Source organism: Erythrolamprus reginae, chromosome 1, assembly GCF_031021105.1.
Source record: "Erythrolamprus reginae isolate rEryReg1 chromosome 1, rEryReg1.hap1, whole genome shotgun sequence".
Lineage (NCBI taxonomy): Eukaryota > Metazoa > Chordata > Lepidosauria > Squamata > Dipsadidae > Erythrolamprus > Erythrolamprus reginae.
Window position 1 is genome coordinate 328,835,475 of NC_091950.1, and position 22,457 is coordinate 328,857,931.

General features: G+C 39.6%; 1 protein-coding gene across 6 annotated transcripts in view; it reads left to right on the top strand.

The window, feature by feature from the left end:
- Positions 1-2,721: 2,721 nt before the first annotated feature.
- QKI (QKI, KH domain containing RNA binding) overlaps positions 2,722-22,457 on the top strand; it is a 120,607-nt gene continuing 100,871 nt past the window's right edge. For all 6 annotated transcript variants that reach the window (XM_070733817.1, XM_070733816.1, XM_070733818.1 and 3 more), the window contains exon 1: positions 2,722-3,983. In XM_070733817.1, coding sequence (XP_070589918.1) covers positions 3,842-3,983 — 142 coding nt within the window. In that variant the 5' untranslated portion in view covers positions 2,722-3,841. The remainder of the gene's footprint in view (positions 3,984-22,457) is intronic.

The window sequence follows — 22,457 nt, forward strand, 5'->3', positions numbered from 1 at the left end:
GAAGAACAGACTAATCCCATGGCAATCTGGGCAGTTGCCTAGTTAAGAATATTAAACAATACTCTCGAAGGCATCGGAATCCTCTTGAAAAGAAAATGAGAACAGCATAGTCTGTGCACATATATAAGTAGTAAATCTACATGGCAGAAAGTAAAAGAATATGTTGATAGTTCTAATTAAAAAAAGCAACATAAGGAAAACATCCCACATCCTAAGTTGTGTTTATTAATTATTAATTAATCAGTTGAAGTTTGAAATATTGCTCTGAAGGTATTATTCTGCTTGACATTTCTTTTAACAGGGCAAATGAAAGGCCAGCGGAATGATGCCAGAGACCAATCCATTCACTGTTAATTCTTACCTTTAAATCATCAGATAATACCCCATAGTACTTATTAAGAAGTGTACCGAAGTAGATTGAAGGACTAGGGAAACAGGTCAAGGATTAGACTGTGATATACCTAGTTTCAAGATTTGAAACTAGCAGTGGCAACATATTTAATCAATCATGCTAAAATTAGGTTGCTTTATATGTTCTTTTAATATACACATTGAATACAGATAATTCTCCAAAAGGATAAAAAGGATATGTTAATTCAACCAAATTCCTTTTCTTCCGCTCCTAACCCCCCAATAATCAATATTGACAGAAATTTGATTACTTTTTTTCCTAAATTTTAGAATAAATGTTTAAATTAACAATAACACTAAACATTATTGCATATATTAATTCTTGGGAAAGAATGACACCATTCTGATTCAGTCAAAACAATTAAAATTATTTCTAATGGAATGTAAAAATAAACTTAAACCACTGGCATTGCTCCATGTGGTCAATTTATCAATAGCCTTGTTAAAATACAGAAAAGCGGACAAGGGAATTCATCGGAATTTGTTACTGCGTTTTTATGCATCAGGTTTCAGTGAAACACTGTCAATAGAACTAGTGATTAAGCTTCCATGGGGAATAAAACCAGTTGTTAAACAAAGTGAGCCATTCTTCCAGATAAATGGGTAGCAGGTGCTTGGCAAGCCACTTTGAAATCAATCAGTTTTTATGAAACAGGGAGCTAGCACTAGGCTACATGAATAATACAACCTAACTATATCTAAATTAGAAGATCCTTTCTTCCATATCTTTTCGTTAGGTCCCTTTCTTTCTTGTATTCAGTTTTGCAGACAGAGAAATCAGGCAGCTGTAAACAACACACTATTTATAACGAGGATGAAAATTAAGAATGCAGGGATAAAAGTTTTTGCAAGGGGAGCGTAAGACCTGTAGTTTAAAAAATCTGGTTATTCAGTTGATCGAAAGCGTGGAAGTATTTAACAAAGGTAAAAGAAAAAAAGAGAGAGGAAAAAGAGGGGAGGCACATCATCTTTACAGACTACCTCAAAATCGGTGAAAATAAAGTTCAGATTCGAAAGCAAGGTCGGCTGACCCCTGCAGCCCTCCAAAATTAAAGAATTTATTCAAGCTGCTAGTCTGGGCGGGAAATTGGTTTCTAAAAATACTGGCGAGCACAGGGAGCCTTAGACTTTCATAGGGATTTCCAGGCGGCTGGAAGGCTCCAGGTCAATTCATCTCGGTGGGATTTACTAAAAAGTCTTAAGGCGACTAGGCTAAACCTCCTTCCCGGCTAGTCAACAAACTTCCGAATCGGAAGTTGGGGATTTTTGTAATACTGAAGAGAGTTTTCCCGCCTTCTTTGTTCCCGGCGGTGAAGCCCTGCCGGCTATGTAAAACAGTAGAACTCCCCTCAGGAAGATGAGCCTAGGTCAAGAGTCGAGCTAGCAGAGGCAGACAGCAGCCTTTCCACGGGAGACCCTTATCCCCACTCCCACCCTAAAGGGCATTCACGCGTACGCCGTGTGGCTCGCAGAGGAAGGATGTGCGTGTGTGTATGCCAAGCAGGCGGGAAGGAAAGCGACCGCCGCTGCTGCTGCTGCCCAACTTCCCAGCCACTCTCTCAAAGAAGCGCAACGGTCCGTATCTAACACCGCCAGAGGTCCGATGTAAAAGCATTGGCTCCCCGCCGTAAAGCGCTTGGACGAGGGACTCCCCCACGCGTGCGGTATATAGGAAGACACCTCCAGAGTGAATAGGGGAGCTAAACTTTGCATGGGGAAGAGCCTAAACGGCTTCCCCGCTTCCTGCCTAGCCTAATTGCCGCGCTCTCCCAGTGTCGCCGCCGTCACGGCTACACGAGATACACGGATATCTCCCCACCCCTTCTGGGGGCCCCACCTCCCGCGACCCTTCCTCTGCCTTCTTCCCTCTCCGTCTTGCGCAAGCGCGCAATGCTCACTTCGACACCCCGCCTCTCCCATTTTTCAATCCTAAAACCTCGATAGAAGGGGCCGCAGGGCCAGCGCGACCACAATTGAAAGCGCGCGCGCGCGCGCGCCGTCCGACCGTCCGCGCGCGCACCCTCGTGCCGAATCGCGGGTGTCAAGAAAACGCAGCGCGCTTGCGCCTCAGAGGCAGCGCAATCAGATTTCTCTCCCCCACTCACACTAGTCACCACGTGACCGAGCCCCGCCCCAACACCGGATCTGTGAAGTAGCCCGGAGTTTGTTCAGTTTCTTTCTCGTACGGGATTTCTGTACAAAACAAAACAAAACAAAACAATCGGGAAGGGCGGCAAACCATGAGGGAGGGAGGGGGAAAAGGAGGGATCACGCGCACGCGCGCAAACCCCTCGCGCGTAAAAGTACTACGGGGCGGGTGAGCGCGAGCGTTCGGAGGCGCGCGCTTGCGCGCCCCGTCATTCCTAAAGCCCAGGCATACCACACGGGTGTGGGTGTGAGGGGCGCGCTCCCTTCCGTTACAGTGCCGGCCGTCAACCGAGTCCCCCAGTCACTCACAAGCAAGCCAGAGGGGCGGGGCGGAGTGGATCTGCCAAGTGGCGCCGCTGCCGCCGGCACTACCGTTGCCGTCGCTGATTAACGGCCGCCCCGCCTCTGCTCCTCCGCTGCCCCCTCCCTGCCTCTCTCTGTTCCCTCCCCTTCCCGCCGTCGTTGCTTGCTGCCGCCGCTGCTGCCAGCGCCGCCTGAACTGAAGCGAACTCCAGAGCGAACTGAAGAGGAGGAGGCGGCAGAAGGAGGAGGTGAAGGCACCACGGCGGCGGCAGCGGCGGGGCTGAGAGTCGTCAGCCTCAAGCAAACGGCAGAAGCGGGAGGGGGGGAGGGAGGCGAGGCGGCGCGGGAGACGAGGCGGAACTGCCTCCAGCAGCAGCAGCAACGGTGGGAACAACAACAACGGAAGCACCGCCGGTGGCCGGGAACAGCCTTACAATACGCGGCGGCAGCAGCGGGGACTCCTCGGGAAACGGCGAAGTCTGCCGCCCCTTTGCCTGCCTCCTCGCCTCCCTCCCCGCCGCGGAGACAGCAGCGCCGAGAAAAGGGAGCCGCGACCAACGTCTGCGTGTGCGGCGAGGGAGAGGAGGGGGAACTACCGAAGACTGCGCCGCTTTGGAGAAAGGCATCCAGTGGGAGCGGCGGCAGGAAGCGGCGGTTGAGAAGGATCACTGTACAGTCGGGGTGCTGGAAGAAGACTAGGGCGCAACCCTCCGTGGTGGTGGTGGCGGCGGAGGGTTTGGGGTGGCGGTCATCGAGTTCTCCCCTTTTATTTCCCTCCGAGACCCGCCGCGGCGTGCTTGTGGCTTCTTCGCTGACGAGACCCCCTTTTTCCGCTTTCTTGTTTCCCTAAGGGGGGGAAAGAGGCCTCTCCCCCCCTCAGCCCACACAACACACCCTGTTTCTTCCCCGCCTGGCGTGCACCCAGTGCGGTGGTTGGACGAGTGCTGGTGCGGGCGCTTGCTCGCTCTCTGTTTGGAATATGGTGGGGGAAATGGAAACGAAGGAGAAGCCCAAACCGAGCCCCGATTACCTGATGCAGCTGATGAACGACAAGAAGCTCATGAGCAGCCTCCCTAACTTCTGCGGGATATTCAACCACTTGGAAAGGCTGCTGGACGAAGGTAAAACGCAATTAACAAAAACTCAAAACGGAAACACCCCCCCCCCCAAGTAACTCTTTCTTTGTAGATCGGAGAGTGAGGCGGGAAAATGGTGGCCCCTGCCTCTCCGCCACATAGATCCGCTTTGCCCTTCCCGTTTCTATCCTGCAAGTGGGGGGCGGACTAGGCTTTGCGCCCCCTCAATGGCGTCTTTTGGCTTTGCCTCTTTTGCCCATAAACAAAGAGAAGACGGGAAGTCCACACGCAGAAGTTTTGGCCTTTGGGGAGCGAAGAACTCTCTTCGTCGTTTTTTATTTTTGACTAGATACTTTTCAGTCGGCAAACTTTAGCATATAAAATTATATTTCGTAGAAGGAAAAAGTTGGAAGAGGAAAAAGTTTTTTTTTTTTAAAAAATGGGATTATAGCATTTTGAGTTTTTAAATCATTATTGGAAGTATGAAAGGCAAAGTAGGCCCGATGGTACGTTTATGAAATACTTTTAAGCAACTTAGTCTTTCAGCCTAAACTGTTCATGGCTGATTTTTATTTTGAGGCTGGGCGGAGAGACGTGAAAAAAAAAGGAGAAACTTGAGAGCTCAGCTTTTATTCAACATTGAGCTGGTTGTCGGCCTAAAAAGACAAATATGTTAATCCCCGAATAAATATTAACGAACTTTATTACCTTCTACCGTGAAGGACATACTGGGTGATTCTCGGTTTGAGTATCTAAAGCCAACGCGAGAAGTGTTTTTGGAATTTGTGAATACCCGTTGGTAGTTTTAGGCCGTGTGCGTAATCTCAATCTCCTGCCTGTAGTTGAGTTCCAAGAAGGTACAAAATGAGTTAACTTCGCAGACTTTGCGTCTGCAGATTTAGTTGTCCGCAAAATAAATAACTTCAAATGTTGCAATTTTTAAACAAATGTTTTGGTTTGAGAATTCAGCTAGAAATGTGATAAACAGATAAAATCTTATGTAAAAGTTTGGAACATATGTAATATGTTCAGTCTAAAATTCAGTCGAAGTCCACTTTTAAAAGTTCACATCTTGAAACTTTCATATTTTAAGAAGATAGAAGAAACTTGGTGACTAACAGTCTCACCATTGGTGAATTAGCGTGATATTGCTTTTCAGGTTCCGTTTGAGATGGCTTAACCTTTACTATTGGAGAAGCATATTCACAGTTGGAACTGAAATGTGACATATTTGAAACATTTTTGGGTTACTTTGAATGACATAGTTGAAGTAGCAGTTGGCTAGAGTATGCTTTTGACTAATTCTAATTTAGATGAAAGTTAATAACATACCCTGGATATCAAATAAAGAAGTCTGAGTAAACATTTTATGGGGATAGTTTAGTATAAATTTATCCTTTCAGTTTCTATTTAAAAATAGCTATTTACCACAACACTAGCAATGCCTTTAAAAATTTCTGGAATCATCATAGGGGTATAGAAGTGTAATAAATCTGTAAGAAAAGCAAATAATATTTTTGGTGAGCCTATTTCAAGAATATATTAAGTCACTGAATCTTTTGAATGCTCTTGAAGCTTTGAGCTGTCAGGTTTTTTTTTTCTTTCATAAATCCAAGATAAGGATTGGGAAATATAATTCAAGAGTCAAACTGTTTGTCCCAACATTATATATATTTTTCCTGTACTAGTGTTAAATTTTGTTCATTTAAATCCCTTTAAATCCTGTTTTCTTGTTTGCATTGGCTTCTGGGTGGAAGAACTGCAAATGTTGAAAACTTTCTGGAATGTTAAAAAAAAAGTCCTATGCAAATAAGTGATTTAAATGTTTTAAGAGATGAACGCTAAGGGGCGCCAGTTCTTTCTTTCTGAAAAAAAGGTTAAGATGGTTTTAAACATCAATATCAAAATCAGTATATTTGTCTTAAATACATAAGAATTTAAGTTTAAAATACAAGCATATTCACATAACTTATTTTGATTATTTGTGTTACTTGGGTTGGTGATACTACTTTCCCCTAAAATATTGCAAAAAGTTTAAACAATTAGAAGATGTTAGGAAGAATAGTTATTCAGTATCATTTGCAAATACCGTAACTTATTTTACAGGAATAACATTTTTCCTAAAGATTGTTAAAAGTGGGTTTTTTTTAAAGATTACATTTTGGGGAATGTAAAGACCTAATATAATCCTATACTTCTGTAAAAAAGGAGGGGGAAAATAAAATACAAAATTTACTTATTATTTATTTTCACTTAATAGTATTGGTATTTATACTAAATTCTCAATATTTGGTTAGCTTATATCAAGTTTAAAATTAAAAAAACCACGATCTTTTAATGAAATCCTATTATAGTTATTGATAAATGGGCTTTTTTGTATTTCCAAATTCTTATATATGAATGGATGTACTTGAGGAGCGTAAATATTTTCTGTTATATTCAAAAGTAAAGAAAGGGAAAATAATAAAGGTTTTCATTGTTTAACATAATCTATAGCTGTTTCTATAAATGGATAAATATATCTAGTAGCAAAGATTTTTAAAAATGAAGCAATTTCTATTGGCTTACAGTAGCCTATAGAAAGAAGAGGAGGAGTTTTTCTTTATTTGAAGCTATAATTTCATCAATTACATCTTAAAATTATTTAAAGCATATTTTTAAAACTAAAACTTTTTCATTTTTGAAAAGAAACCTGTTGATTTCTATTTTCTTGTGTCCTTATGTTATGACGATCTATAAATTGAATATTAAATTCTGGTCATCCAAATCTTTCTTGGCAACTGAGAAAAGACAGATATATGATAGATAATAGAGAGAGAGATTGCTTGCTTTATGTGTATGATATTCTTAAATAATTAAAAAAACCACTGTCTTAATTGGGCGTTCAAGTTACTTTCCCCCTCCAGAAAAATCAGCAAGAAACTGCTATATTACATTTACAAATTACTCCCCCAGCCTTAAAGAGTGTGTGATGAATGTTTATTTTTCATAAATTATAATTTAAACATGGCCTCTTGACCTGTAGTACATATTTATTTAGCTTAATCTTTATAACTACACTCACTTGCACTGATACCTAATGATATATACAATATAATATAACCCTTACCATGTTAAAATAGGATTTTTAAAATTCTATGACTATTGTGTGCAAAAATTGTAACCCTGATTTTTTATTGTGAATGAATCATAATTAAATGACATAATATGCAAAAAAAGCGTTATTACCTTGAATATGATCTAATACATACATTTGACAAAGACTAAGCAGTCAATTTAATCCAACACTCAAATTTCTGAACAAGTATATTAGTACCACATTGTTACAGATCTACTGCATGTATGAATTCATGCAATCTATTTGAGCTTATTTCTAATATATTAAATTCAGATTAAGTCAGTTTTAAATGAAATATTGATAGAGGCTCAAGTTTTCAAAATGTTCTGTTTCTCAGCACTTTTACAGCATGTTAATTCTTACAGAGTAAATGAGTACGGTAGTAGCAGTAGGCAGCCATTTTTAATAATCCCTAAAAGAACTAATACTAAATGAGATAATTAATAAGTTTGAGATATTTTAATTAGAATTTTTAATTTTATAATCTATAAAACACATCTAGGCAAGTTGATAGGTAACAACTAGACACTGCAACGATTATATATTTAAGCATAGCATACAAGAGTTAATATTAAATTATGTTTCATTCTATTACTGAAACTTTCCTCATTGCTAATAATATTACATATTATGGTAATTAAGTATATTACTGTCAGTGAAAAGAAATCCATAAGATTTCCTTAGCATTTTTTAATTGAAATTTTCTCTTATATATTTATATTTTATATTATTTAATATATTTATATTTGTTTATTAGTTCATTTACTGCACAAGAGAATTTGCCAGCTATATGCAAGCATTCTGGAAAGAAGTATTTTATTCCATTTAAGGCATTTATTTTACTTTCCAGTATTGCATTCAAGAAACAATCATAATGATTTCCCTAGTGACATGATTTCTTTGGTAGAATTGTTAAATGAGAGAAACAATATGTCTCAGTTAAGGCAATTACATTTGTGAAGAGTCCTGTAGAAACATACCTGTATTAAATGTAAGACACAATGGGTAAGATTTAATTTGTGTTTTTGTACAGATTTTATGTTAAGTTTTAAACAGATCACCTATCAATATATATTTATAAAATATAGAATTATTAGAAAATCACAAATTATGTATTGATTAAATCAGAACAAGTCATTTCATATATAGTTTCTGATAAGGTTAGTAGCTATTTATGATAATTATTGAAGAAAACATGTTTAGTGATTTTTGGGCACTGTTGGTTGAAAATAAATAAATTTTGTTTCTTTTTTATAAGTTTCAAGTAATTTTACAAATAAATATGTTTATGACAATAATAGCATGAATACAGTTATTTGTAAACTGTTCTTGCATTTCAAATTCAAGATTTGTGGATCAGTGGCTTATTTATATCATTGTTTCCAACCTTAACATACAAAATATATTAACTTCAAGTTCTCACTATATAATAAATTTTTAAATTTTAATAACTGAACATCAGATATAATAATATGTAATATAAAAAAAAACAGTTTAGATTAGTTTATCATACAAATACTTTTTTCCTTACATGGATTTTTGAAAAGATTGTCATGATGAATTTAAGATAAATATAACATTATTTTTTCTGTTTTGATACAGCAATCATTTGATATGTCTGTTAGCTAAGAAAATATAAATAGAACCTTTACCTCTTACCCTTAGATATACTTCATGTTTTAGTATATATAGTAACAAGGAAGGAAGAAACAATAGAAGATACTTTTTATGAGCAAACAACTGAACAATTAATTTTTCATACTAAGATCCTTAATTCTTAAAGCTGAGATTAAAAGTTATATCTGTTTTTGGAGAATCTTCACTGAATAGCAATCTACCATGCTACCTAAAGGAGGAAGGAGACTTTCCAAAAGCATCTTAGTTCCTTATGACTTACAAGGGGAGGAAGTCAACAATAATTGAGGCATTAAGTATCATTTAGATTGCTCACTACTTGCATGAAAGATTAAGAAGGATACCAAGATTATAAATTACACTAAGAAATTAAACACATTCTGGAAGAATGCAATATCAAATAATTTCTGTGCTGTTGTCAAGAAAATTAGCTAGTTGTATCTAATCACTAGCAGTTGACTCAACTGTGATCTTAACCTTTTTTGTTTAAAGTATGATAATCTGGGGAAAATAAATTTTTAGCTTAAAGATCTCACTGGGCATTCTCAAGCATTTCATGCTTGAAAAATCTATTTGGATTTTACCCATTGTATTTTGATATAGACATTGTTTTGAATATCACTAGTATTGCTAAATATAATGTATGAAGGAATTTATTCATACATTATTCTGTGTTGTGTGTCTTGCCTGAATGAACTATTAGAAATTTAAAATACTATGCATAATCTTTGAAACTTAAATTTTAAATTATGGATTTGAACTTAAGTATATTAAATATTTCCAGTTAAATATTATAGACAGAATGTGAAAGAAACAATATTTGTTTAAATCTTTTTCATCTAGAATTGTGATTGTTGGCTTATTCAGCCCTCATAGAGGAATTAAAACATAAAACTAATCGGAAGGTTTTTGTGAAACATGCAGACCACTCCCCAGAATGGCCCAGCCTATGTAATATGAGAAATGTCTATTTGTTTATCCTTTTTTAGACAGTTTTTTTAACAGCTTCCAGAATTTTTATTACACTGCTCTTATGGGAATAAAATGGTAACTTTATAAAGTCTTAGATGCATTTTACTAGAAGTTGCCTGTAAACTTAATATTTCCAACTATTTATTTATTCTTTGTGCATTGTGTAGAAATGGAAGTCAGTATGTTATGCTTTAAACAGCCTAGTGTAGAAGGAAAAAAAAAAGCCTTTCTTTCCTAACTCCGTATATTGTCATACTTATTATGGAGAAAATAAGTTTTCACCCTCCCCAGGCAGCATGCATGCATACTCTTTTGGCACCCAAGGAAAAAAAGGTTTGCCATCACTGCTCTAAGGTATATTAGGCTGAGAGGGATGATTGGTCAATGATTTATTTATTTATTGATTGATTGATTGCATTTATATGCCGCTCACTCCAAACAGACTCTGAGCAGCTAACAACAGGTATAAATACAATATAAGTAAAAAAGCAATTTAAAACATCACTAAAATCGCATGTATTATAAAACTATACTTGTAATAATCAGTCTTAATTCCAGGCCTGCCTGAAAAGCCAAGTTTTAACAGCTTTCTGGAAAACCAGTAGGGAGGCGATAATGGGAGTAATCTCTGAGGACAGTTGATTCCATAGGGTCAGAACAGCCACAGAGAAGGCTCTTCCCTGAGGTCCCACCAACCAACATTGTTTGGCGGACGGGATCTGGAGAAGGACGACTCTGGGCCCTTACTGGCCGCAGTAAGGTATGAGGGAGGAGGTAGTCCTGTAAATAGTCTGGCCCTGAGCCATTTAGTTCTTTAAAGGTGATAATCAGCACCTTGAATTGTGCTTGGAGACCAACTGGCAACCAATGCAGCTCACGTAGAGATGGGGTAATACGGGCATACCATAGTACACCCGCTATTGCACGCCCCGCTGCATTATGGGTTGCTTGGGTTGCACTGTCATAAAGGAATTTTTTGGATGCAAGTTTCCATTAAGTTAGTGGTACAGTTCTAAGAAAATATGTAGCTAAAAAGTAAAACATTACTAGTTAATACTTTGTAAAAATCAACTACATCTGAAATTATTATTATTTATTAGATTTGTATGCCGCCACTCTCCGTAGACTTGGGGCGGCTCACAACAATAATAAAAACAATGTAAAAAAAATCTAATAATTCAAAGTCCCTTAAAAAGCCCTTATTAAAAAGCAAAACATACACACAAACATACCATGCATAAACTGTATAGGCCCCGGGGGAGATGTCTCAATTCCTCCATGCCTGGCGGCAGAGAAGGGTTTTAAGAAGTTTACAAAAGACAAGGAGGGTGGGGGCAATTCTAATCTTTGGGGGGAGTTGGTTCCAGAGGGTCGGGGCCGCCACAGAAAAGGCTCTTCCCCTGGGTCCCGGCAGACGACATTGTTTAGTCGATGGGACCCGGAGAAGGCCAACTCTGTTGGACCTGACTGGTTGCTGGGATTCGTGCGGCAGAAGGCGGTCTCGGAGATATTCTGGCCTGATGCCATGAAGGGCTTTATAGGTCATAACCAACACTTTGAATTGTGACCGGAAACTGATCGGCAATCAATGCAGACTGCGGAGTGTTGATGTAACATGGGCATACCTAGGGAAGCCCATGATTGCTCTCGCAGCTGCATTTTGCACGATCTGAAGTTTCCGAACACTCTTCAGAGGTAACCCCATGTGGAGAGCGTTACAGTAGTTGAATCTCGAGATGATGAGGACATGAGTGACTGAGCAATCTCCCGGTCGAAATAGGGCTGCAACTGGTGCACCAGGCGAACCTGGGCAAACGCCCCCCTCGCCACAGCTGAGAGATGGTTTTCTAATGTTAGCTGTGGATTGAGGAGGACGCCCAAGTTGCGAACCCTCTCTGAGGGGGGTCAATAATTCCCCCCCCCCCAGGGTAATGGACGGACAGATGGAATTGTCCTTGGGAGGCAAAACCCACAGCCACTCTGTCTTATCAGGGTTGGGTTTGAATCTGTTGACACCCATCCAGACCCCAACAGCCTCCAGGCACCGGCACATCACTTCCACTCCTTTGTTGACGGGACATGGGGTGGAGATGTACAACTGGGTATCATCAGCGTACTGATGATACCTCACCCCATGCCCTTGGATGATCTTGCCCAGCGGTTTCATGTAGATATTAAATAGCAGGGGGGAGAGGACCGACCCCTGAGGCACCCCACAAGGGAGCAACCTAGAGGTCGACCTCTGACCCCCCACTAACACCGACTGTGACCGACCGGAGAGGTAGGAGGAGAACCACTGAAGGATAGTGCCTCCCACTCCCAACCCCTCCAGCCAGCGCAGAAGGATACCATGGTCGATGGTATTGAAAGCCGCTGAGAGGTCGAGAAGCACCAGGACAGAGGATAAACCCCTGTCTCGGGCCCGCCAGAGATCATCAACGCGACCAAAGCAGTTTCTGTGCTGTAGCCGGGCCTGAATCCTGACTGCTGAGGGCCTAGATAATCGGCTTCTTCCAAGAACCGTTGGAACTGGAGTGCCACCACTTTCTCAACAACCTTCCCCATAAAGGGAAGGTTGGAGACTGGACAATAGTTGTTAAGAATGGCTGGGTCCAGGGAAGGCTTCTTGAGGAGTGGGCGCACAAGTTGTTAAGCACAATAATTTAATTCTGACTCTTTAAATCTTGATTGTTTCCAAAATATTAAATAATGAATTAGCCTCTTGGCATTCATTTATATTTGTCTACAGATTTACATAGTTATTTTTGTAATAACATATTCTTCATCCACATAATACTCCTTCATCTGAATTCTTCCTATCCTGACAACTCTGGATTAAGTTGGGCTAAGGGAATGACTGGTTCAAAGTTATGTAGTGAATTGCCATGGACAAAGGAGAAATAAAACCAGTATCTCCCTGATGCCATTACTACTTCTTGAGAACCTCCAGATTTAATGATAATGCTAGGATGAACTTTGGCTTATATAATTAGAACAAAGGAGGTTTATAATTTTTTCATGCAGAATTTGCTTGGGATTTGAGTAAAATGGTAATTCAAATAGTTGTTGGAATCACAAAAGCTCATTTTAGATACCACTTGTTACACTTTTTGGATACTTGGAAGTAGAAATCCTGTTTTTGATTTGTGTCCCATTATCTGGAAACTGAAAAATAAATATTTTTTTGAGCTTGATTCTTTATAGTAATCTACCACTTACTCATCTGTTCTGTTTGGTAACTACAAAAGTATTCTGCCAAAGGTGTCTGGCTATTTTTTTTAAAAAAAGTCTTGTATAGTATACAGCCCTGGGATTTAATGATCGTCGAAATGCTTAGCTTTTCAAGATAAGCCAAAGTCAGTTAGGTGTTGCTCCTGTTGGGCCAAACATACTCATACAAATTAAACTACTTTGTATTGTCGAGTGGAAGGCTGAAATAATTATCACTTTAATAGTGAATAGTTAATTCTCATTCCAGGGTTGATGATGATGATGGTGAGGAGTATACCTTCAATTTAGTGACATATCTTGAAGTCACGTTTAAATTATCTTTATATTGCCCAAGATATTTCTAATGATATGGAAGCTGTGTCTACTCAATTTCTTTCAATTCAGCAGTGTATTGTAAATTGCAGTCACCAGTTGTGAAGCATTTATGAGCCACAGAACATGCCAGCCATACCACAACATTATTTTCGTTTTTTAATTTGCAATTATCATGGCTAGGAGTCAGCAATCCTTTCTAATCTAGAGGAAATCCCTTAATCCAGTATGTTCCCATGTGTTTGTCCCCACTGTAGGTAATTGATACAGATCAATGTTAATTAGCATTTGAGCATCTCAATTTGTAATATCAGGAAGAAAACTATATGGAGTCAATCTCCAACAATTGTCTGTGAGTGGAGGGTAGTATAAAGATAATAAAAAGTGATAGCATGTAACTAAGTTTTACAAATAATAATATGACTTTTACATTTCATTACTCTTTTTCAATTAAAAAAAATTGAGCTGAAAGCAGTTCAGTTAGTCTGCAAGAGAGTATGTTCAATAAATGTTATTTCAATATCAGCATATTATCCTCAACAATCTGGGTCCTCATTTTACCAATCTTGGAAGGATGGTGGAAGGCTGAGTCAGCCAATCAGGATCATTAGCTTGCAATACTGTGCTACCAGGGTTCCTTATCTTGTATGAAAATTAATTCCCCCTAAAGAATACTGATGAATAGCATTTAATTTCCTTGTGGATAAAAATTAGCAGAGTAAATTATATGATCATTTAAAATTTTGACTGTGGTGTGTTTCAACTGGCCTCCAGAAATCTCTTAAAATATATTCAGTATTTTTAATGTTACATTTTTGTTTACTTACACTTACTGAATGCTGTGAGACTAGGTAGTGTATTACATTATTGGAAAATTATGCTTTTATGAATAGATGCTACTCATTTAAAACATTTCAATTAGTGGAATTATTTAAAAATATTATTATTATTATTATTATTATTATTATTATTATTATTATTATTATTATTATTACAATTTGTATGCCGCCGTTCTCTTAAGACTCGGGGCGGCTCACAAGATACAATATAAACAATGAATACAACAAATCTAATTTATTATGAATTGTAGTGAAGTCCATACACTATTCCCAAATTCCAGAGAATAGTTAGGTTTTCAAAGCTATGTGGAACACAATGAGAGTGGGAACAACACATTTTTCTGGAAGACATCTCATTCCAGATTATGATTGACTAGGTTCATTATTTGTTCCAATTATAATAAAACAAATAATAGTTCATAAGACTAAATTTTATTTTAGTAAAGAATGATATATGATTATAAATGATTAGTTTGAACAATATTACAACATTTAAGATTTGAGTTGAGTTTTAGGATTTACTTACTTACTCACTTACTTACTTACTTACTTACTTACTTACTTACTTACTTACTTACTTACTTACTTAATGGATTTATATGCTGCCACACTCCCAAAGGACTTTGGGTGGCTTACAGCCAAACACATATAAAATACAATGTAAAACCTCCTAAAACAGTGCAATAATTTAAAACATACTATTAACAATTAAAATAGCTAAAAATCCATGCATATCTTTCCTGGTCAAATCCTGATGGCAGTTCAAATGTTCATTATAACATTTAATGTTATTCGTGTTTGAACGTTAACATTGTGAATTTTGTTGGTGGTACAATACAGTATATGTAGGTGGTACAATTTATACAATATTGGGGGTTCAATTTATATAGGCAATGTTTAGTGTAACAGATTCTGAAAGTGACTGCTTGCAAAAAACAAAATTGGGAATATTGGATTTGATAATTGGGCAAATATGAAAAGGAATCTTCTTTTTTCCAGATTTGACTACAGTGATTTGAAAATAACAGATAATGTTAAATATCATATTTTTCAGAGTATGACTCACCTTTCCCCCCTTAAAAGAGGGTGAAAATTTAGGTGCGTCCTATACACTGAATGTAGTCCTGCCCAGCCTCAAACTGAACTTTGCAAGGCTGAAAAGGCAGCCTCTGAAACAGAGCTTTGCAAGGCTGAAAACAACCTTTCAAACTAGCTTTGCAAGGCTGAAAAAAACAGCCTTTCAAACAGAGCTTTGCCAGGTAACTTGTTCTAGACTGTTTGCTAAAGACGCTAGCTAGATGGATGCTGGTAGGCAGAATTTTTTTTTATTTTCTTTCCCAAAAACCAAGATGCGTTTTATAGTCCTAAAAATACGGTACTTTCCATTTAACATACTATACTTTCAAAATTTACATACTGTGGTTTCAAAGTAAAGATTACTCATGATAGATTTAATAAAGGGTTATAATTTCTTTTACCCCCAATAATGTATACTTATTTCAAATAATGGCTGTAATTCTTTCTTTAATCTTTAATTTACTGTGGAAATATTTGTCATTATATTATAAAATTAAAAAGATGTTAAACAGTATCTTTATGAATGGACTTTTGGTAGTTACCACAAGTAGGCTGGCATTACCTTTAGGTAAGGACTGTCAAGGTTCCGTTGTATATGATTTTTATTACTAGAAAGTAAGTTATATTTTTGTTTCAAAATGTGAATTGCCAGCTTTCATTATAAGCCATAGCAACAGCTACAACTTGTAGATCCAGAGCTCTGTTCAATTTTCAGAAATCTTGTAGTCAATTTTTTTTGAAAAGTTAAATTACTTAGTTACTTAATTTACTTGGTTAAACTAAATATCTTACTATTTCCCCCCCTGCATTGTTCACTTGCTGAGGTGTGGGGAAATTGCCACATATACACAGACAAAGTTAATTTATGATCTATTACTAATGTTCTACTATTTACTAATCAAAAGGAAAAATTGATATGGAGGAACTTTTGTTATTTTATGTTTAGACTATTTGCTGATATTTTTCTACAAATGTTTTGTCTCTTGTGGCTGTATCCAAAATTAATCTCTTTCTATTAGCTCAATTAGAATTTTTCCATCCACTTTTTTCAAGCTTCTCAGCTTCTTTGCAGCAGATGTGACAAATTGTGTATGTGTAAAATAAGGAATGAGAATCTGATTTTCATTACAATTAGGCATCCATTCTTAGATATTTCTTTAGTAGATTTCTCAATGTCTTGTACAGAGGCAGAACCTGCGATTCAGTAAAAAAGTTGGGATACATTCAGAAATATATTTGTTTTGAAAATGCTCCATGTTCAACTGTGTAGTACAGTCAGCATAGGAAATGCTTTATGACATTTTTTATCTTAGGTCATAAACTGTTTTATGATAATATTTAGGGTCATAAAAAGTTTTATAAAGTTACAACATATCAATCCCTGGGGATTCAGGATTTTGGGCACATTCCTTATGATGCAATTGCTTGCAAACAATTGTTAATTGTTTCATTCAATTAAAGGTTAAAGAAACAAAAGTTTGAATAGTTTATGGAGATACAGCTGTTTATAGCCTTATATAAACTGTCAAACATAATAAGTGCACTTTTTCTAGAAATGTTTAATGTCCTGACTAGTTAATAAATAGTTAATAAATTGTATTATAAACAATTAAATTGCACCTATTTGGCAGGTGAGCTCAATAAAAAGCTGCTACTGCACATCAGATCTTACCTCTGCCCTTCATGATTGTTCTAATGTTTACACATTTGTATATTTTTTTTAATTTCAGTGAAAGAAATGTGATTGATTTGGAGAAGCAGATTCTTGATGTGTGTAAATGTGAATGGATTAAGAAAGCTAAAAGGCAGTAGAAATTCACTGATATCTATTCTGATAGTTTTTCTCTAAATCAGTTTTCCAGTGATGTCATTCCCTGAAGTGCCAGCCCCATTAAGTGGAATTTAACTCCACAGGATGGATAAAGTGCTTCATTGAGATTACCTATAATAACAGAACCTTGCATGTCTGAGTGTGCTGTACCTCCTTTTCCTTCTTAGAATTCACTGAGTTAAGGGGTACATCTGAGCCTTTCCCAAAGTTAATCTGTTCCAGACTTTAAAAAATAGCTGTACCCCTTTTGCCTAAACTACAGTTTCCTATATCCGGCAAAGAATTAACTCCATGCCATCCAGAATTGTTTGATAGTAAGATGGGCATCATAAGCAGGTAGGGCCTCTGTTTGTGCCCTGCCCAAGGATCCTTGTAGCCGGATTCTTCTTTTACACTGGTTCAGCCAGGAATTTTTTCACACACAAAGCTTCTGTTATGAAAAACACTCAGGGCAGGACATGAATAGAGGGCTTGGGCAGGCACAAAGAGGGCTTGGACAGAACACAAATGGAGGCTTGGCAACATGAGCATGAAATGAAGTAGCACAAAATAAGACCCTACCCGGTATAATAGTGATGTTGCAGTTGTAGCAGCGGGCATGGCTGTGTGGCAATGGCACTGGTGGCAGTGCATTGGCTGGCAGACTGTCAAAAGAGCACAGATGGGCAAGGAGATAGATAGGGAGGGAGCTTTCAAGAGGAGACAGACCCTTCCTTTATGGAGGCTTCGAGCTGGGTTAACCAGGCTGGTAATGATCTTCCTCCTGAATGCCTTCCCATAGTTTACAAATTGAGTGTAAAGTTGACTATTTTCTACAAATGCCAATGGGTATTGTCAGCCCCACTTTTACAAAAGTCCTTCTGGAAACTGTTAAAACATTCCCATTAGAAAGAGCATGTTTCAAAAAGTAGGGTTGGTTTTTCATAGCTGACGTATAAAGCCTTAAAAGTACAGTGGTACCTCAAGATACGAACCCCTCGTCTTACGAACAACTCGTGATACAAACCCGGGGTTCAGAAAAATTTTGCCTCTTCTTACGAACTTTTTTCGAGTTACGAACCGGCATTCGGAGACTGCTGGGAAGCCGCACGGCTGTTTTAAAAGGTGACAGCCGGGCGGCGGGGCTTCCCAGAAGCCTCCCGAACGCCGGTTCGTAACTCGAACAAAGTTCGTAAGAAGAGGCAAAATTTTTCTGAACCCCGGGTTCGGTTCAGGAGGTTGCTGGGAAGCCCCCCAGCCCGGCTGTCACCTTTTAAAACAGCCGCGCCGCTTCCCAGCTGTCTCCCGAAGCCGAACGCGGAAGTTCGGCTTTGGCGTTCGGCTTCAGGAGACAGATGGGAAGCGGCGCGGGTCTTTTAAAAGGTAGCAGCCGGCCTGGGGGGCTTCCCAGCACCCCCCCGAACCCGGGTTCGGGGTTCGGGGGGTTCTGGGAAGCCCCCCAGGCCGGCTGCAACCTTTTAAAACAGCCGCGCCGCTTCCCAGCTGTCTCCCGAAGCCGAACGCCAAAGCCGAACTTCCACGTTCGGCTTCAGGAGACAGCTGGGAAGCCACGCGGCTGTTTTAAAAGGTCGCAGCCGGCCTGGGGGGCTTCCCAGCACCCCCCCGAACCCCGAACCCGGGTTGGGGGGGTGCTGGGAAGCCCCCCAGGCCAGCTGTCACCTTTTAAAACAGCCGCGCGGCTTCCCAGCAGTCGCCGAAAGCCGTTTTTTTGCAGGGGTTTTTTTGGTTGCACGGATTAATTGACTTTACATTGTTTCCTATGGGAAACAATGTTTCGTCTTACGAACCTTTCGTCTTACGAACCTCCTCCTCGCACCAATTAAGTTCGTATCATGAGGTATTACTGTATAGACAAAGTTGTCATTGCTATGGCAACATCACATGCATTCTATTATTCCATTTTCTTTGTTTTATATAGGCATCGTTACTATTATTATATTTTATTGGTCCATGGTGACATTGTCACTACCATTTCAGGCACTTGAACCAGCAACCCCATCGCCATAGGGGCACATCCAATAGCCATGCAATACCAGCCACAGGTGGGTTTCTTGATTCAGGATCCCAAGCTGATGATTGGACAGCTTATCCTAGGTACCCAAGCTTAAAGTGGGTATCTTATATAGTTCCCAAGCAGAAGTCTTGTGTGCATGTTCACACAAAATTCCATCAAAATCTGCGGGCACTTTTCTGAAATCAGGCCACTTGACATGGAATGACTTTTAAGCAAGAACTATCTGTATATGAAGAAAGAAAGAAAAGTTTTTAGAATATATTAGGATACAGTAACAGCCTCAGAAGAAGATAATTGGAAGTCATTATTTTACACCAGCTTATCTTGAAATCAGTGATACTTTTCTCCTTTGTGTCAAAATTATTTCATTTCAACATACCATTTTTTTCCTTTTATCAGTTTGTATTTTTCCTCTTTACTCTAAGTTACCCCAAGTTAAAAGAAAACCCTGTAATTATGCACTATATCAGCAGTCTTCAACTTTTTTTGCTCTATGACTGGTGGTGGAAGGTTTCATGCACAACCTAGCTTCTAGGCATGCACAAGCAAAGCTTTGCATCCTGCTTACTGTTTGCACATCCTGGTTCCCAGACCAGTACCAGTTTATGGTCCAGGAGATTGGGGATCTCTCCACTATATAGTTGCTTCAGGAGATGTTCCTTTTGTATTTGAATATTTTTGTCATGCTTGTTTCATTCATATTATAGTAAACCAATACATTTAGAAAGCTTCTGAGTTATTCTTTTTCACAAATGCTTTGATCTGAAATATTTGAAAGTAATTTTAAAAATTAAGCGGTCATTGTGATTGAGATAAAATTTCATTTATTAAGGCATCAGGCTAGAAAGCAGTTCTGTCCTGAGTTAGGCACGAGAGCCACTTGGATGATCTTGGACCAGTCACTAACTACCATGTTTCCCTGAAAATAAGACATGTCCCCATAATAAGGCTAATTAGCCTTTTCAATGCATGAGCTGAAATAAGCCACCCTGCAAACAAGCCCTCCCAACTACTTTCCGGGGAAAGGGGTGATATATGCCAGGAGCTGTTCTTTTTGCGGCGGGCACACTTGGCTAAGAGAGCAAGAGTGAGAATAAGTGAGACGACGGACTAGCTTGGCTCATCTGGGCTGCCTTTGGCAGTGTTTTGAAATGTGCTCCTGTCTGTGAGGAGGTGGCGAGGCCGGTTGGTCCAGTGAGCCCACAAGTGCAGGGCTTGAACAGCAGATGAGTGCATCCTGCTCCCTTCAGCTCTGCCTCCCGCTGCCGCCTCCCTCACTTGCTGGCTTGGGCTGTTCATCCTCCACCTGACATCTCCACATGGGATGGGGAATGTATGTGAGGGAGATGCATGGTAATTTCCTGCAGGAACAGCCACCCATTCTTTGGTGTTGTGTCCACTGACCCTCCCCTGTCTCTGGGTCTTTAGCAAAGCGGGAGAGGGAAGAAACTCTCGCAGGCTACCTGACAAAGCACCTGCCTTTCGTTCTGCCATCCCATCCCCCCTCGGCAGGAAACTTTTGGCTGCATGCAAGAAATCTTCCTCTTCCAAACTCCATTAGAAATGAGTCGTTGTGAGGCTTATCATGCCTGCACAGCCCCTTGGAGCAAAACAGGAGAAACATTTCTTGCATTCAGCATGCAACCAAAAAGTTCCTTCTCCTGGTGCTGTGTTTTAAATATACTTTCCCCTCCCCATTGAGGGAGACGGGCGCATTTGGAAGAGAGAAGGAAGCGTATGCCGGCTGCTTTTTATTTATTTTTATTTATTTATTTTAAAAAAAGAGAGACAAAGAAGCGTATGCCCGGCTGCTTTTGCCATTGAGCCTGGCTAGAGAGTTGGCCGTCAGCTCTCCTTCCTCAGGCAGCCTTCTGCTTTACTCAAAAGCCAGAGGCTTGAGAGTGTCAGTGGACACAACACCAAGTCTCTGATAGGACGTGTGTTTTGCAGCCCATCCTGTCCTGCCCTGCCATCCCCATTGGGCCCCGTAAGATGTGTGTCCTATCTGACACTTGTAGCTCCGTCGCGTTCCTCTTGTCTGGAGAAGCCCATTGTAGAAGAAAATGTATTGCGAGTTCGAAAAGTTAGATTGAATGTGTGAGAAGTTTTCTTTTAAAATGGGCTTCTCTGGACACAACGCAAAGCAACATGGCAGAACTACAAGTGTCAGGTAGGATGCGCATCTCATGGTCCACCATTTCCCACCTGCCAGAAATGAGTCTTTGTGAGACTCGTTATGCCACCACCAGTGTCTGGTTTAGCAGAAGTCTGCAAGGCTTGTGCTATTGCATGCATGAACAGCAGAAGAATTCCAGCTCTGCTGTCCCAGAGACAGTCCTGCAGTTTATGCATGCAATGGCACAAGAAGCCTTGCAGAGTTGTGTTCCATGAGGTGGTTGCAGCGGGCCAGCCACTCGGCTAGCACCAAGAACAGGGAGGGGAGACAGCGGAGATGGGACATATAGTCCCAAACTCGCTGTGTACTACACCCCCTAAATAATAACCCCCCCCCAAATAATAAGGCTAAGGCCACATTTTGGGGTTCAAAAAAATATAAGACCATTTGTTATTTTGGGGGAAATACGTTATCTTTTAGCCCAACTTACTTTACCGGGTGGTAGTTGTGTGGAATTAAGATGAGGATATTTATTTATTTATTTATTTATTTATTAGATTTGTATGCCGCCCCTCTCTGGAGACTAGGAGTGGCTCACAACAATAGAACAATACAAATCCAATAGATAAAAACAATTTAAAACCATTAATATAAAAAACAATCATACGTGTCCTACAAACCATATGTAAAGTGGAAACGGTCCAGGGGAATCAATTTCCCCATGCCTGACGGCAGAGGTGGGTTTTAAGGAGTTTGCGAAAGGCAAGGAGGGTGGGGGCAATCCTAATCTCTGGGGGGAATTGGTTCCAGAGGGTCAGGGCCGCCACAGAGAAGGCTCTTCCCCTGGGTCCCGCCAGACAACATTGTTTAGTCGACGGGACCCAAAGAAGGCCAAGTCTGTGTTTGGCACCTGACCGGTCGCTGGGATTCGCGCGGCAGAAGGCGGTCTCGGAGATATTCTGGTCCGATGCCATGAAGGGCTTTAAAGGTCATAACCAACACTTTAAATTGTGACCGGAAACTGATCGGCAACCAATGGAGACTGTGGAGTGTTGGTGTGACATAAAGAAATAAAATAATGTAGCATTTTTATTAGAATTGTGGTTAAAAATTTGAAAGAAAATATTGCAATATATTGGCTAGATTTATATATCAGTAAGAATACGTAAGCTTGTATTAATTTTGAGTCTAGCCATTTTGGCCAGAAATATTTAGTGGTTTGTGTTTTAAAATTATTTATAAATCCAAGCTATTGAAAACAATTGACAGGCGAATATATTTAGACAACTAAAGAAATAAAAATTGTACGCTTACAATCATTCTGTCAAGCTGGTGCAGAAGTTGGTGATAAATTAACGGCTTGCCACACTATCT